An 18,024-nucleotide genomic window follows, 5' to 3' on the forward strand; every position below is an offset into this window, starting at 1 on the left:
TCTGTTCCCAGCTCCTGCCAGCTCCGGGGAGCACACAGCCATGGCTCCGCCTCCCCCACTGCAGCTGGCATCATGGCAGCAGCTGCTCCAGATGGGCCACTGGTGCCATCACTGTCTCTAAAATGGGGAAAAAAAATAAGCCTGGGATCTGAATGGACATTTCTCAAAAGAGGACATACAGATGGCCAACAGATATATGGAAAAATGCTCAACATTTCTAATCATTAGGGAAATGCAAATTTAAACCACAATGATATATCATCACACACCTGTCAGGATGGCTGTGATAAAAAAGATGTAAGGTAATTGTTGGCGAGGATGTGGAGAAAAAGAAACCCTTAAAGTTGTTGATGGGAATGTAAATTATGGAAAAATGTATGGAGATTCCTCACAAAACTAAAAATAGAATTACCATATGATCCAGCAATCCCACTTCTGAGTATTTACCCAAAAGAGTGAAATTTGAAATGTCTGCACTCCTATGTTGATTGCAATATTGTTCACAATAGCCAAAGTCATAAAATTAACCTAAGTGGCCATCAGTGGATGAATATATAAAGAAAATGTAGTATATATACACAATAGAGTACTATTCAGCCTTAAAAAAGGAGAAAATTCTGACATTTGTGACAACATGGATGAAATTGGGGAACATTATGCTGCTGAGTAAGCCAGGCACAGAAAGATAAATGCACATGTTCTCACTTATATGTGGAATCTGAAACAAGTGAACTCATTGATATAGTTTGGATATTTGTCTGCACTCAAATCTCATGTTGAATTGTAATCCCCAGTGCTAGAGATGGGGTCCGGTGGAAGGTGTTTAGATCATGGGGGCAGATCCCTCATTACTTGGTGTTGTCTTCGTGATAGTGAGTTCTTGTGAGATCTGGTCATTTAAACAGTTATGCCCCACCGCCAATTCCCTCACTGTCCCTTGTTCTTGGTTTCGCCATGTGACATGCCTGACCCTCCTTCACCTTTTGCCATGATTGTAAGCTTCCTGAGGCCTCCCTAGAAGCTAAGCAGATGCCAGCCCCATGTTTCCTGTAAAGGCTGCAGAACCATGAGCTAATTAAACCTCTTTTCTCTATAAATTACCCAGTCTCAGGTATTTATAGCAATGTGAGAACAGCCTAATGCATTCTTAGAAGCAGAGAGTAGAATGGTGGTTACAGAGGCTAGAGGATGAGGAGAATGGAGAGATGATGGTCGAAGGGTACAAAATCTTCGACAAGAGGAATAAGTTTCATTTCCAAGATCTGTTGCACAGCATGGTGAATATAGTTGTTAATTATGTATTGTACACTTCAAAATCGCTGAGAGAGGCCGAGTGCAGGGGCTCACACCTGTAATCCTAGCACTGTGGGAAGCTGAGGCAGTTGGCTCACCTGAGGTCAGGAGCTTGAGGCCAACCTGGCCAACATAGTGAAATTCCATCTCTACTAAAAATACAAAAACTAGCCAGGCATGGTGGCAGGCACCTGTAATCCCAACTACTTGGGAGGCTGAGGCAGGAAAATCACTTGAACCCAGGAGGCAGAGGTTGGAGTGAGCCAAGATCGTGCCACTGCACTCCAGCCTGGGTGACAGAGCAAGACTCTGTCTCAAAGAAAAAAAAAATTGCTAAAAGAGTAGATTTCGGCCGGGCGCGGTGGCTCACCCTTGTAATCCCAGCACTTTGGGAGGCCGAGGCGGGGGAATCACGAGGTCAGGAGATCGAGACCACGGTGAAACCCCGTCTCTACTAAAAATAAAAAAATTAGCCGGGCGTGGTGGCGGGCGCCTGTAGTCCCAGCTACTCGGAGAGGCTGAGGCAGGAGAATGGCGTGAACCCGGGAGGCGGAGCTTGCAGTGAGCCGAGATCGCGCCACTGCACTCCAGCCTGGGTGAAGAAGCGAGACTCCGTCTCAAAAAAAAAAAAAAAAAAAAAAAGAGTAGATTTCAAATGTTCTTACCACAAAAAAAAATGGTAAGTATTTGAAGTGATGGATATATGTTAATTAGCTAGGTTTAATTATTCCACATTATAGTCATAAATCCTAACATTAATTTGAACCCCATAAACATATATAATTAGCCAGGCATGGTGGCTCACACCTGTAATCCCAGCACTTTGGGAGGCTGGGGTGGGTGGATCACTTGAGGTCAGGAGTTTGAGACTAGCCTGGCCAACATGGTAAAACCCTGTCTCTACTAAAAATACAGAAATTAGTTGGGGGTGGTGGCTGGTGCCTGTAATCCCAGCTACTCAGGAGGCTGAGGCAGAACCCGGGAGGCTGAGGTTGCAGTGAGCTGACATCGTGCCACTGCACTCCAGCCTGGGCAGTAGAGCAACTATATATATGTGTGTGTGTGTGTGTGTGTGTGTGTATGTGTATTATATATAATATATGTATATATATAATTATAAATTGTATATTTACAATAAGTTTACAATTTACAATAAAGTTTTAAAAGAACAACAAAAATTAAATATACCTCTATTGCTTGTACATTTTTACACTTTTGATAGAAACATGGACATATTAGATATTTCACTTTTAACTCGTTTTATTTCAATTTTAATATTTATCACAATAAATATCACAAATATTTCACTTTTAACTCTGGTATAAGAAAGTCAATAATGCAAGAGTGATGATAAAGAGCAGCTCTCACTTGGCGTCATGATCAGGGAACAACAGGGAGTGGTGGGGACTGCGGTGAACTAAAGCATACAAGCCTTGTCTAAAGTGAACAGCTGCTCTCAGCCCTAGCACATTAGTGCCACAGAGTCTACAGGCCTAGACCTGCTGATCTCCAGCATTTGCAAGAGACTCCTGGTAACCAGGATTATAAAGTAACATTTCCTGGTTAAGAGTAGTGGCCAGGCGCGGTGGCTCACACCTATAATCTCAGCACTTTGGGAGACCAAGGTGGGCAGATAACTTGAGGTCAAGAGTTTGAGACCAGCCTGGCCAACATGGTGAAACCCCGTCTCTACTAAAAATACAAAAATTAGCCAGGCACGGTGGTGCACACCTGTAATCCCAGCTGCTTGGGAGGCTAAGGCATGAGAATTGGTTGAGCCTAGGAGGTGGAGGTTGTGGTGAGCCGAGATTGCACCACTGCACTCCGGCCTGGGTGACAGAGCGAGACTCCATCCAAAATAATAATAATAAAAGGTTAGCAACTAGCACAAAATTCTTCAAAATCCTGTGGGCTAAACAGGCCAAGCAATTGACCTCAGAAGATGGAGGGTCTGAGCTTATCAGAACAGATGGGTGCCCAAGGAAGACACAGGGCTGATGACACAGAGAGGCAGCTGCCCAAGTAGGATACGTAGCATTCTCAGCTCTGCAGGGAAACCAGGTAGGGTTCTGGCTAAATTCAACCTCAGAAAAATGAAGTCCTTTTTTTAATGTCACAGAAAATACTTGACTTGGCAACATAATGTGGAACATCAGTATTTGAAACACAGAGAGGCTGGGTACGGTGGCTCACACCCATAATCCCAGCACTTTGGGAGGCTAGGGTGAGAGGATTGCTTGAGCCCAGGAGTCTGAGATCAGCCTGGGCAACATAGTGAGACACTGTCTCTAAAAAAATAAAAAATAAAAAAAACTAGCTTGTTACGATGGTGTGCACTTGTAGTCCCAGCTACTCAGGAGGCTGAGGGAAGAGGATCACTTGAGCCTGGAGTTTGAGGCTGCAGTGAGCCATGATCATGCCACTGCACTCCAGCCTGGGTAACAGAGAAAGACCCTGTCTCAAAAAATAAAAAATAGACTGGGCACAGTGGCTCACGCCTGTAATCCCAGCATTTTGGGAGGATGAGGTGGCGGTTGGCTTGAGCCCAGGATTTCAAGATCGGACAGGGCAACGTAGCGAAACCCTGTCACTACACAAAATTTTAAAAATTAGCTGGGCATGGTTGTACACATCTGTAGTCCCAGCTACTCGGGAGGCTGAGGCAGGAGGATCACTTGAGCCTGGGAGTTCAAGGCTGCCATGAGCTGTGATTGCACCACTGCATTCCCACCTGGGTGACAGAGTGAGACCCTGTTTCAAAAAAGTAATAATGATTTAAAAATGAAAATTTAAAAAAACACAAAGAGAAAATAAAAGGAAGACTAAAATAAAATAGCAGCAGCAAAAGTGGAAACTTTTGTACATGAGACAGTAAATCTGAGTCCGAGCAGGCCCGTGCTTCTAGATAGAGCATTAACTGAAGGACAGTGATAACGGCCTGGTAAGGAGCACCAAGAGCTTCAAGATTAGCCAAGCACAGACACCCCAGACTTGAGGCTTTGGCTTCACACACTTGTATATAAGAAGGAGTTGTCATTAAATGAGCCCCAAACATCTTTGTGGTATATATGGTAATTTAATCTGTTCTGTCTATTAAGTTTACTTGTATGTACCGTGAACATGTTGGGTAAGCCTGTAACAGTTTGTCCATCATGTTGCTTGGTTCTTCTCATCTAATTCCTTTGTATGTCCCGAAAGAACTCCATTCAGCCTTGAAGCAGAAACATCCAAACCCTCGTGAATGCAAACATTCACAATGTTGGGGCTATGATGGACACCTCCAGCTATTCGCTGCAGACTGGTTTGAGGATCAGAGGTGTCCCTTTGAGTTCTACCCCTGAGGTCAGTGGGGTCTATAGAGAGAGAGGAGTAAGGTAGTTTGAGATGTTAAGTCCACATAATCTGGCTTCTGGTCTCACCACTGCACCGATACTGTTTCCAATAAGGTCACTCGACCCCAACCCAGGGAAGCCCACCAGGCATTTCTCAGCCCTCTGTTTCCATCTGACCTTTCAGCAGCATCTGTCAACACTGACCACTTCCTCCTCCCATGATGCCCCCATAGCGCCTGCTCTGCTGTCTTCTCTCTTATCTTAAGGGACCTTCTTCCCTTTCCCCTCTCGTGTTTCCTCCTCATCAACCACACATCTGGGTGGGAGGGTTCTTTAGACGGCTTTCTCATCTCACTCTCGCTCCTCCAGGGCAATCTCCTCCCTCTGTCTATGCTTCGCTTACACACATGCGGACTGCCTGGCTTTTATCTTCTGCTCAGACTCTGGCTGACATGACAACTCCACTTTGGTGTCTCAGATCCCCACCAATTCAATGAGACAAAGCTAGTGACTTCTTTCTCCCAGTCTTACTCCCCCTCTCTGGGATGGCATCACCATCTGCCCCAGTGTGTAAACCTTTGTGTCATTTTTGATACTTCCTTCTCCCCTGTCCCTCACCTCCAGCCGATCACCACATCCTGACTATTCTGATAACAAAATACTTCTCAAGACAATGCTTCTCACCGACTACCCTGCCTCTGCTCTGCCCCAAGTCACCACAATGTCAGCTATCAACAGCCACTTCATCCATTTTGCCTCCTCCAAGCCATTCTGTAACCTGCTGCCGTAGTGAGCTTCTAAGAGCCCCATGGTATCATATCATGTCTTGCTGAAATTCCTTCCAGTGGCTTCCCATTGCACTAGGATAGAGTGAATTGCTTAGCATGGCCTGCAAGGCCCTGTAGATCTGCCTTCTGACTGGCTGGCCTTGATTCCACGAGCTTCACCCACCAGCCACACTGTCTTTCAGTTGCTGAAGTGACCCAAGTTCTCTCCTGGCTCAGGGCCAGTCACTGCCTGGAAAGCTGCCATCTGTGCCTTTACCACCACCCCTGCCCTTGGTCTGGTCAGACCTTTACCCTCTAGACTCAGCTCAAGGTCACTTCCTCAGGGCCAGTTTCTCTGAGACAGCCTAATTTCATAGATTATTTATGGCACTACTTTGTTTAATGCCTGAGTCCTCTGTCTCATTCACCAATGCCTGATGCAGAGTAGGTGCTAAAATTAGTCAGGGTTCTCTAGAGGGACAGAACTAATAGGATAGATGTGTATATGAAGTGGAGCTTAGCAGGAGAATTGGCTCACGCGATCACAAGATGAAGTCCCACAACAGGCCGTCTGCAAGCTGAGTCCCAAAACCTCAAAAGTAGGGAAGCCATCAGTGTAGCCTTCTGTCTGTGGCGGAAGGCCAGAGAGCCCGTGGCAAACCACTGTATAAGTCCAAGAGTCCAAAAGCTGAAGAACTTGGAGTCTAATGTTCGAGGGCAGGAAGCATCCAGCAGGGGAGAAAGATGAAGGCCAGAAGACTCAGCAAATCAAGTGCCTGCTTTATTCTAGCTGTGCTGGCAGCTGATTAGATGGTGCCTGTCCAGATTGAGGGTGGGTCTGTCACTCCCAGTCCGCTGACTCAAATGTTAATCTCCTTTGGCAACACCCTCACAGACACAGCCAGAAACAGTACTTTGCATCCTTCAATCCAATCAAGTTGGCACTCAATATTAACTATCACAGGGCTCTAGGGATATTTGTTGAATATATGAACACAGCCAGACGGGGACTGGCTTCATAAGGGTGCTATGCCAGACCACATATCTGCTGCTCTGGAGTATTTTCAGGTCACCTGGAATCCTGGCAACCCAGTGAAAGTTAATAATTTATTTTAAAATATTTATAATTTAATATTTATAACCCCAATTAGGATTTAGTATTAATGATCATCTTTCTATATTAAAATTATTTTAAAAACAGGTTGAGAGATAAGTTGTCAGCTATTTGCAATTATTTGAAGATTATCTCATGGAGGAAGATGGGAGAGACAAGTTACACCTTCCTGTGTTGCCAGAGGCACTGAAAGCCCTCAAAGGAAGCAATTTGGCAATATATATCACAAGCCTTAAATTGTCTATATGCTCCTTAAAGCTGGCCATAATATGGTAAAAATACTGTCATACTCCTGGCCAAGGGGTAAATATGCACAATCCTTTTGGAAAGCAATTTGGCTCTATCTAGTTAGAGTCATATTTCTGGGGTTCTAGATGGTGCCCAGTTAACTTCAGGTCATTCTCAGTTAATGAATCATTAACTTAATGGCCACTTCCTCAAAGAGATTTTCCCTGAACCACACCTCACCCTCAAACCAGGTACTCTTTACCTCATTTTTATAACATTTATCATATCTGTAATTACTTCTCCAACATCTGTCTCCTTTCCTATGTTCTAAGCCCCAAGCGGGTAGGTGCAGTACTTGCTTTATTTGTCTCTATATCCTTAGGGCTAACACAGTGCCATATGCACCTTAAGATATATAAATAATTGTTGAATAAAATGAATAGAAAAAATCATTCTAAATAAAAATAGATTTAACCCATAGGTAACAATATCAATAATTAACCTTTATAGAGAGGTTAATATTTACCTGACCCTGTTGTATGTGCCTGTGTGTAACTGGCAGTATAGACCTTGCACTTCCTACTCTTACAGATGGAAAACTGAGGCCTAGAGAACTTACCTAACTTGGTCCAAGTAAGGCAACCAGCTAATAAGTTGTTTATCAAAACCTTATTTATAATAGCGAAAAATTGGAAAGAACCTACATGTTATTTGAATATTTAATACATGCAGTTATCAGAACCTCAGTTTTCTTTCCTTTTTTTACATAGACATATTTATTTATTTATTTCGAGACAGAGTTTTGCTCTGTTGCCTGGGCTGGAGTGCAATGGCACAATCTGGGCTCACTGCAACCTCTGCCTCCTGGGTTCAAGTGATTCTCATGCCTCAGTCTCCCGAGTAGCTGAGATTACAGGTGCACGCCGCCACGCCCAGCTAATTTTTGTAGTTTTAGTAGAGACAGAGTTTCACAATGTTGCCCAGGCTGGTCTTGAACTCCTAAGCTCAGGCATCCGCCTGCCTTGGCCTCCCAAAGTGCTGGGATTACAGACATGAGTCACCATGCCCGGCTAAGAACTTTGGTTTTCAAAAGATGTATAGTAACATAGCAAGATGGGTACAATATAATAGTTACTGGTCCCATTCAGACAAATGGATATGGCTGTGACAGTGTCCTTTACTGGCACAGTGCTACTCCTTGCTTGGGTGCCAAGGTCATAGCTCTTGCAGTGCATAACAGCTGTGTCAGGGTGGGGCAGAGGAAGCCGAACAGAGAAAGTAACATCTGGAGGTGGGGAGTGCTTTAGAGACAGGAAACTGAACACGTCCTGAAATGAAAGGGAGTGTGAGCCTTCTAGGAAGTGAGAGAAATTCAGTGGGTCCAGAAGGAAGTTATAAGTGGTGGGGCTGGAGAGGTAAGCAGAGGCCAAATGGAGAGGACCTTTGGGCCATGTCCTGGGGCAGTAGTGTCCTGCTGTGATCACTGCAGGTTTGGACGTGGCAAGTGGGAGGCACCAGCCTTGGCATCCAAAGAAGGTCGGGGGATTTGTTTGGGTAGAATTGATGCATTTCTACTTTTGTTAGAAGAGCTAGCTGAAGACATGAGGACTAAATATGGAATGTGGAAAATGGAAAGAGAATTCTAAGATTTAAAGTCTTGGCCTCAATGTCACATCCTGTCAAGGGAGCAAATAGTGTGAAAATGAAAGTAAAGCCTAAGGATGATTTTTTTTCAGTCTGAAAGAAAACCTCTGCTTTCTGTGAATTCTGTCATAAAGTTAGTATTTAGCCCCTTTTTAACCTGGTTGTTTGCTCTCTGTTTGAGACGTCTTAGTCAATCCAATTCAGAGGTTTAAGACAGTAGTCAGTTCTACCCTACTATGTTTGGAGAATGTTAGTTCAGGCTAAGGGTTTTCAGGTATGATAACAAATGTGGCATTTTATAGCTTGGAGTGCCCTCAGTTGTAAGATCGAAATGTGTCCAGAATTGGTGGGTTCTTGGTCTCACTGACTTCAAGAATGAAGCCGCGGACCCTCGCGGTGACTGTTACAGTTCTTAAAGGAGGTGTGTCCGGAGTTTGTTCCTTCTGGTGTTCGGAGTTTCTTCCTTCTGGTGGGTTCGTGGTCTCGCTGGCTCAGGAGTGAAGCTGCAGATCTTCACAGTGAGTGTTACAGCTCATAAAGGCAGTGTGGACCCAAACAGTGAGCAGCAGCAAGATTTATTGCAGAGTTAAAGAACAAGCCTTCCACAGCGTGGAAAGGGCCCCAAGCGGGTTGCCACTGCTGGTTGGGGCAGCCTGCTTTTATTCTCTTATCTAGCCCCACCCACATCCTGCTGATTGGTCCATTTTACAGAGAGCTGATTGGTCTGTTTTACAGAAAGCTGATTGGTCCGTTTTGACAGGGTGCTGACTGGTGCTTTTACAATCCCTGAGCTAGACACGAAAGTCCTTCACGTCCCCGCTAGATTAGCTACATACAGAGTGTGGACACAAAGGTTCTCTAAGCCCTCACCCAAGTAGCTAGATACAGAGTGTTGATTGGTGCATTCACAAACCCTGAGCTAGACACAGGGTGCTGATTGGTGTGTTTACAAACCTTGAGCTAGATACAGAGTGCCAGTTGTTGTATTTACAATCCCTTAGCTAGACATAAAGGTTCTCCAAGTCCCCACCAGACTCAGGAGCCCAGCTGGCCTCACCCAGTGGATCCCACACCGGGCGGCAGGTGGAGCTGCCTGCCAGTCCCACACCGTGTGCCCGCACTCCTCAGTCCTTGGGTGGTCGATGGGACTGGGTGCCGTGGAGCAGGGGGCGGTGCTCGTGGGGGAGGCTCGGCCGCGCAGGAGCCCACAGCCGGGGGAGGGGAGGCTCAGGCATGGCGGGCTGCAGGTCCCGAGCCCTGCCCCGCGGGGAGGCAGCTAAGGCACGGCCAGAAGTTGAGCACAGCAGCTGCTGGCCCAGGTGCTAAGCCTCTCACTGCCCAGGACTTGTGGGCCAGGGAGCCGCTCCGAGTGCAGGCCCGAGCCGACGCCCACCCAGAACTCGCTGGTTCCCTTCTGTGCCTCTCCCTCCACACCTCCCTGCAAGCTGAGGGAGCCGGCTTCAGCCTTGGCCAGCCCAGAAAGGGGCTCCCACAGTGCAGCGGTGGGCTGAAGGGCTCCTCAGGTGCCACCAAAGTGGGATCCCAGGCAGAGGAGGTGCCGAGAGCGAGCCAGGACTGCCAGGGCTGCCAGCACGCTGTCACCTCTCCAAAAGGTGATTAATGGGCTGCTCTGTTTCAATGGTGGTGGTGCGTCCTCCAAAATTCATGTTGAAACTTCACCCCCAGTGCAACTGTATTAAGAGGTGTGGCCGCAGGGAGGCAGAGCCCTCATGAATCGGATTAGCACCCCTATAAAGAGCTCAAGGTTGAGGGGGGTGCTCTCTTGCCCTTGTGCCTTTTGTCATGTGAGGACACAGCCACAAGGTGCCATTTTGGAAGCAGAGAGCATCCCTCCGCAGACACCAATGCCAGCACCTTGATCTTGGATTTCCCAGCATGTGGAACTGTAAGAAAAAAAATTCTGTTCTTTATAAATTACCCAGTCTCAGGTATTTTGTTATAGCAGCACAAATGGACTAATAAGACATGAGCTTTAGAAATACCTTGAATTTTTTATACTTGTTCATCAGTATAATATCCGGAGCAGGAATTTCACATCTTGAAAATACAGAAGGATTTTACAGAGAAAATGAGAAAAGAAAAAAGAAGTTTCTTCTTTAGTATCTCCTTGTGGGCTGCTTTTATTGTCACTGCCCATAAAAATGTGCTGTAGCATGCAGTTCAAGAACTTCAATTTTCCTCCTTCTACCTTTTATCACTTATGGAGTAGCCTGCTTGTCTATGATTAATACCTCTGGATACACAATGAATCACCTGGGGAATGTAGTTGAAACAAAACAAAACATATGCCTGGCTCATTCCTACAACCAAAAGAATTGAAAGTAGAGTCTCAAAAACATATTTGTACATTCATGCTCACAGCAGCATTATTCACAATAGCTGAAAGGTGGAAGTAAGCCATGTCCATAGATCAAAAAATGAATGGATAAACAAAATGTGGTATATTCATACAATGGGATATTATTCATGCTCAACCTTGCTACCACTTGGGTGAGCCTTGAGGACATAATGTTAAGTGAAATAAGCCAATCACACACACACACACACACACACACACACTCACACTACTCTTATCATTCCACCTGTAGGAGGTACCTAGTCAAAAATCAGAAAGTAGAGGCTGGGTGCGGTGGCTCATGGCCAGGCTCGATGGCTCAAGCCTATAATTCCAGCACTTTGGGAGGCCAAGGCAGGTGGATCACTTGAGGTCAGGAGTTCGAGACCAGCCCGACCAACATGGCAAATCCCTGTCTCTACTCAAAGTACAAAAATTAGCTGGGCATGGTGGTGTGCACCTGTAGTCCCAGCTATTCAGGAAGCTGACGCAAGAGAATCACTTGAATCTGGGAGGCGGAGGTTGCAGTGAGCTGAGATCTCACCGCTGCACTCCAGCCTGGGCAATAGAGTGAGACTCCATCTCAAAAAATAAAATAAATAAATAAATAAATAGAAAGTGGAATGGTGTTTGGCAGGGACTGGGGGGAGGAAGGAATGGGAAGTTCATGTGTAAATGGGCATAGACTTTCAGTTTTGCAAGTGAAAAGAGTTCTGGTGATAGGTGGTGGTGATGGTTGCACAATATGAATTTACTTAATGCCACTGAGCTGTACACTTAAAATGATTAATATGATGTATTTTGTGGCCGGGCGCGGTGGCTCACACTTGTAATCCCAGCACTTTGGGAGGCCGAGGTGGGCGGATCACGAGGTCAGGAGATCGAGACCATGGTGAAACCCCGTCTCTACTAAAAATACAAAAAAATTAGCCGGGCGTGGTGGCGGGCGCCTGTAGTCCCAGCTACTCGGAGAGGCTGAGGCAGGAGAATGGCGTGAACCCGGGGGGCGGAGCTTGCAGTGAGCTGAGATCACACCACTGCACTCCAGCCTGGGTGACAGAGCGAGAGTCCGTCTCAAAAAAAAAAAAAAAAAAAAAAAAAAAAAGATGATGTATTTTGTGTTATATGTATTTTACCACAGTTCTAAAAATCAGGGGGGGAAGTTAATGCGATAAAGCAACATTTGATTGTAAAATTCTTAAGGAAAATTATCTGGTGGCACTATCAAAATTTGGAAAAAGAGGAGCAATCTGCCAACTGTTAAATCGTACAACAGAAGGTAAAATGGACTGTAATTGTGATCTGATAGTGAACGGGCACTGCAGAAGGGACTCCATGATTGATACGTTTTCCTGTGACTTTTTTTGTCTTTCTTAGTGTAAGTCTCTTATTTTCTTCTGCAGAAAAAAGGAGAGCAATGCCTAGTTGTAGTGTTTCTGATAGCATTATGTCCAGAAAGGGCCAGGAAGCTAGGTACAAGATTTATCTCTGCCAAAGCTAACATTCAGTCCTGGGCTTTTTTTTTTTTTTTTTCCTAGACACACGTTTTCAGGCACATCAGATTGGAGAGTAGATAATGATGGAATGCCTGTTATGTACAGGGCCTGGTGCTGGAAGTACAACAACACAATTTTGATAAGCAAAAGAACATAGACCCTGATGCCGTCGTTCGTATATTCTATTGAATTTATCTGTTGTAGCTATTGATACCAGAGGACATTAAACAATTAACTGAACAATAATTACTAAGTAAGAATTACATATTAATTATTTATTAATTACTTAGTAATTCTGAAAGAGTCATACTTCAGGGGGGCTTTTAGACATACAAGGTACTGAACCAGTGTGAGGAGATTAATGGAGACCCTAGGAAGGGACCTTTGATCTGAACCTTGAAAGCTGAGTTTGTATTACCATCTCCCCTCTCTCTTCATTCTTTTTTATTTTCCGGCCTTCTTATACCTCTCTTTGCCCTCACCAACCACCTGTGTTATAATCATCTTTCACTTGCAAGCTGCTGACAACTAGCTTGTAAAGAGTGGCAAGATGATACTGTTTACAGCCTCCTTCAATCCAAGAATGAAATTCTTAAAGGACAAACAACTTACTTTTTATTGGATCAAGATTAGAGAAAGCTGTCTTTCACAAGTCAAATTTAGTACCTTGTTTTTTTGTGTTTTCAGCAACTCAAGCATCCCAACCTTGTCAACCTCCTGGAAGTCTTCAGGAGGAAACGGAGGCTTCACCTGGTGTTTGAATATTGTGACCACACAGTTCTCCATGAGTTGGACAGATACCAAAGAGGGTGAGTGATCCATCCCTTACAAGCAAAACAAAGACACACTGGGATTTGTGAGCGAAAAGTGGCAATGACTCTTTTTAAGACTAGGTAAGGCCGGGTGCGGTGGCTTATGCCTGTAATCCCAGCACTTTGGGAGGCCGAGACGGGTGGATCATCTGAGGTCAGGAGTTCAAGACCAGCCTGGCCAACATAGTGAAACCCCGTCTCTACTAAAAATACAAAAATTAGCGGGGCGTGGTGGCGGGTGCCTGTAATCTCAGCCTGTCGGGAGGCTGAGGCAGGAGAATTGCTTGAACCTGGGAGGCAGAGGTTGCAGTGAGCCGAGATTGCACCATTGCACTCCAGTCTGGGCAACAGGGTGAGACTCTGTCTCAAAAAAAAAAAAAAAAAAAGACTGGTTAAAAACAGCCAGTGTTTGTACAACATACTCTGCTGCCGAGGTGGACAGCAGAAAGATTACAAAAAATGTTACAAAAGGATAAAAAAATAGTCATTTTAATGAAGAAACTAGCAGAAGCATCATTAGATTGAACTTGATTTCTTTGGTACTTTATCTCTGCATAGAAGTGATCTCAGTCTCTAAGAAAAGGAAGGATATTAGTTAGTCCGTGCCTGACCAGGGAGGTAGACAGGCTTGGAGATTGAAAGGAAGATTCCAAAGGCAATGGCTACTAGGAAGTTTGAGACTAAAACAAACATGATATTTCACTGGAAGCAATCTGGGTATCTAGTCTGCTGTATTACTCAGGATTTCTTTGGTTTCAAGTGACAAAAACCCAACTGAAGCAAGCTTAGGTGAAAAACAATTGTGTTGCTGCTGTAACTGGGAAGGGTGGGAGTGACTCCGGGGGCTCCACTGATCTTACCACACAGCTCTCTCTAGCATATGCAACATCTTTGCGTGCATTGGAAGAAGACTTGGTGAGCACACAGAGGCCTGTCCGAGAAAAAGAAAAAAGGAGGAGGGGGTCCCTTCCTGCAGTTGAGGACAGCCTCTTGCAGGGTGAGAGGACTGGATTCCAGCTCCCACCCACTCCTCAGCTGGGTGTTTTCGGGCAGGGCAATGTAGGTAGTGGCTGTTCTTTCTCACTCTCTCCCAGCCCTAATTCTTCTTCATTGTGCCTTGCAAATAAGCTTCCCTTACATGGTGGATTTGGGAGGGCATGTGGGTGGCATGGGCTGGAAGTTTGAAGGGAAAAGTACAAAATAGAAAGCATGGCCACAGGCTTATATCAATCTATATAGCTGTTCTAGAAGAAAGGAAGTTCTAGAAGAAGGTAGCATCTGCACATTAAGTCTAGTGGAACGACGATTGTCTCAGCTCAGGTGATGCAGCTATCCCTGGGGCCTATTACTGTGGCTAGAGGAAGAGGACGGAATGATTAGCAGATCCTGGGAGATATTATTCAAAGAGAGCTTCATGGGAAGGTGGCCTTGGAGTTGAAAGGGGAGGAGACTTTAGATAAGTTGACCAGGGATGAAAAATATCCCATCCTTTCCTTTTTTGGCTGTGTTCCTGGGAGCCCAACTTTGGCTGGGGACAATATGAAGAGTGGATTATAGATTAGAGCCACAGAATGGTGTCCCATCCCATGGACTATGAATGGCTCCCATTCACACTTCAGTGGCTGGAGGCTGAGGCTCCTCCAACAACTCTTTGAAGTCTTTGCCAGGGGCTTGCTCTGCCACGTGGTGATGGTTATATATGCTCTGCCGTGACCTCCAGGCAAATGGAATGGAAGTGGCTTGTGGTTTGTTAGTGACCACAGCACAGACTTTTCACTTTTCAGAATGTTAATTTACATAGCCAGAGAGAGCCAAGAGGACAGACACCTCCCTTCAGAAAGTCGTCAATACAGAGAAATTATGTTTTCAAAGGAGAAAACATTTCGTATCTTGATATTTGATCTTTTAACGGCTTGCAAGTGACACTTCAATTAAACTTATTAATATAAGTTACTCATAGCTATGTGGTACCAGAGGGATGTTACAGGGAATTTGATTAATCATGTTGAGTGGCTTGGGAACACTGATTTGTGGGAGTCAAAAGCAATGAAAGTCAGCTCTTTTTCTGGCATATAGTTTGAACAGAATAAAAAGGGTGATTACAGTTTGAAAGCAGATTTTTAAAAAGTTCACTGGCTAAAATATGTTATATATGTTCCAGGAAACAGAAAATGCTTTAATATGGGTGTCAGAGAAAACAGAAAGACCTGTAGATAAATGTGTGATTAATTACAAGCAACCTCATTTCCAAATGGTAAAATGCTATGGTTTGCCAAATATAAGATTTACTTAACGAAATCAGCCCCCAACAGGCCTCAGTGTGTGTTGTTCCCCTCCCTGTGTCCATGTGTTCTCATTGTTCAGCTCCCACTTATAAGTGAGAACATGTGATGTTTGGTTTTCTGTTCCTGCATTAGATTGCTGAGGAGAACAGCTTCCAGCTCCATCCATGTCCCTGCAAAGGACATGATCTCATTCCTTTTTATGGCTGCGTAGTATTCCATGGTGGATATGTGCCACATTTTCTTTATCTAATCTATCATCATATGAAAACTTTTAAATTTAGAGACATCATACTGTAAAATAAAATTTTGTAAGCACATTCACAGTAAAGGTGAGTTAGCACTATCTGTGTGACCTTGGGCGAATTGCTTACAGGTGTCTTCACCTGTAAAAATGAGAGTTTAGGACTAGGTAAAGCTTAAGGGACTTCTAGCTGTATAATGCTATGAATTGATGATCAAGTACCCTAGGGGTCAGAAGACTTCGGTTATCTTTCAGTTTCATATTTGATCTATTAGACAATATCAACAAAGGATAAGCTACTGATGCTGGTGTTGCCAGGTTGGGTTACCAGCCTGCTTCGTGCCAGGTGGGGTCCCCTTAGGTTAGTATACTTACCCTCAGAATGTCCTGTGATCACTTCTTATATTTCTAAGTACAGATTTCTAAAATACAAAGTTGAGCATGCCACCCTCTACATAGAATCCTTTAATAGCTCTCCAAAGCTTACTGGTATGGGGAAATCCCCCCAGCATGAGATACAAGATCTTACTCACTCTACCGCCCCACTCCCCACCAGTTTGCCCATAATACATGACCCATCCTACCAAATTCCTTGCATTCTAGGTTCAGGACATGCTGTTTGCTCAGCAAGCATGGGTTTCCCTACTTTCTTTCTTCTACTTGGAAAACTCCTGCTGTCCTTCCTACAGCTCACATATGACCCCTTTATGATGCCTGCCAGCACCCTGGCCTCTATAACATCTTCTGGGATTGTTTATTTACATATCCCATTTGCCCAGTAAAATATACAATCCTCAAGGCAAGAGCTGGGCCTTTCTCACCTGTGGATTCTCAGTGTCTTCTAGCTGCATATTTGGCACTTGGTACATACTTAGTACTTGTAGAATGACTGAATTAGCAAACCAATAAATTGATAGTTACAAAATGATTTTAAAGAAGAATAATCATAACAAGGTTGGGATTTTCAATTTAAAAGTTACTTCGATTTAAAATTTCTAAAGCCTAATATTGTCAAAAGAGATTATAAAGTACTCTGCTGGAGCAACCTGTCCAGAAGGCAATTTGGCAATCCATGTATGGTATTAAAAGTCTTAGAGGCATTATCTTAAACCCAGCAAGTCTACTTTGAATAATTTACCATAAGAAAATATTTGAATATATGTGCAAAAAGTTAGTTACAAAAGTGTTTATTGTTATGGGATATTTTTAAGTGTTGTTTATAAAGAAAAAATTGCAATCAACCGAAATATCCAACAATAGAGAATTAGGTAAGTAAATTATGATAAAGTTTTATGATAGAATACAGTGGACCCATTAAGAATAATGCTTATATTAATAGATAAAACATATATTGACATAGGAAAAAGTTCATGAGTTGTCAAATGAAAAAATTATACTATAATAAAAATATGTATTATTTCATTTTCATAGAATTTATTTGTAGATGGGAAAAAAGACAAGTAATCTGAACATTACTAGTGATTAGTTATGATTGTTACTGATATTTTTCATTTTATTTGTGCTTTTATATTTTTCATGTTTATTACTATAGTAATGTTTTAATGTTTAATTATTAAAAATAATTCTTGCCAAATCAGACTCAAAGACTTCTCATTTGAACCTGAAATGGACACTAATTCATCTTCTTATTAACATGCTTGTAACTTCTAGTACTCCCTTGGAAAGCTTTTGGAGAAGATCCAACTTCATGTTGCTACTAACACAAGCAAGTTTATACCACAAGATATGTATCCTGTTACAGTAACGTGAATACATGTCAATTATAATTCCCAGTGCTTAGGTTTATGTTTTTATAATTGTCCCCAATCACAACTATTCCTTGTCTTATATAGAACTTAAAAAGCTTTGTATCCCCCTTTCCTGGTCTCCCTGTGTCAAAGTTTTACAAATAACTGGTTTGGATGTTTTCTCCTCATTTTTCTGCCTACCTATCTGTTCAGCTAGACATAAGACTTCACTGATTCTTTCCTGCACAGATTTAATTACCACCAATTCCTTCTCCAAATAACATAGTTTGTTCAAAGAACATCTCCGGGGTAATGTACATTACCTCAAGTTTTCAGTCTCTGACAATGAAATTCTAGAAATTTTATCTCTCTTTTTTAGATAAAAAATGATATGTTGTTTGTTGCAAATTTTTAAAGCAACACAGACATTGAAATGAAGGGCTGGGGGTGGTGGCTCACACCTGTAATCCCAGCACTTTGGGAGGCCGAGGTAGGTGGATCACCTAAGGTCAGGAGGTCAAGACCAGTCTGGCCAACATGGTGAAATCCCGTCTCTACTAAAAATACAAAAATTAGCGGGGCATTGTGGTGGGTGCCTGTAATCCCAACTACTTGGGAGGCTGAGGCAGGAGAATCACTTGCACTTGGTAGGCGGAGGTGGCAGTAAGCTGAGATAGCACCACTGCACTCCAGCCTGGGTGTCGAGAG

The 18,024-nt window shown here is 43.7% G+C and overlaps 1 protein-coding gene across 10 annotated transcripts in view; it reads left to right on the top strand.

Moving 5' to 3' along the window:
• The window catches only part of CDKL1 (cyclin dependent kinase like 1), a 72,388-nt gene that overhangs the window by 26,334 nt on the left and 28,030 nt on the right, over positions 1 to 18,024 (top strand). For 8 of the 10 annotated variants that reach the window (XM_055289446.2, XM_063644604.1, XM_063644602.1 and 5 more), the window contains one exon: positions 12,918 to 13,039. In XM_055289446.2, the coding sequence (XP_055145421.1) occupies positions 12,918 to 13,039 (122 nt within the window). Of the gene's footprint in view, positions 1 to 7,891; positions 8,775 to 12,917; positions 13,040 to 18,024 lie in introns of those variants that run through there. The other 2 variants (XM_063644607.1, XM_063644606.1) reach the window with 1 other exon arrangement.

This window comes from Symphalangus syndactylus, chromosome 8 (assembly GCF_028878055.3).
Source record: "Symphalangus syndactylus isolate Jambi chromosome 8, NHGRI_mSymSyn1-v2.1_pri, whole genome shotgun sequence".
NCBI lineage: Eukaryota > Metazoa > Chordata > Mammalia > Primates > Hylobatidae > Symphalangus > Symphalangus syndactylus.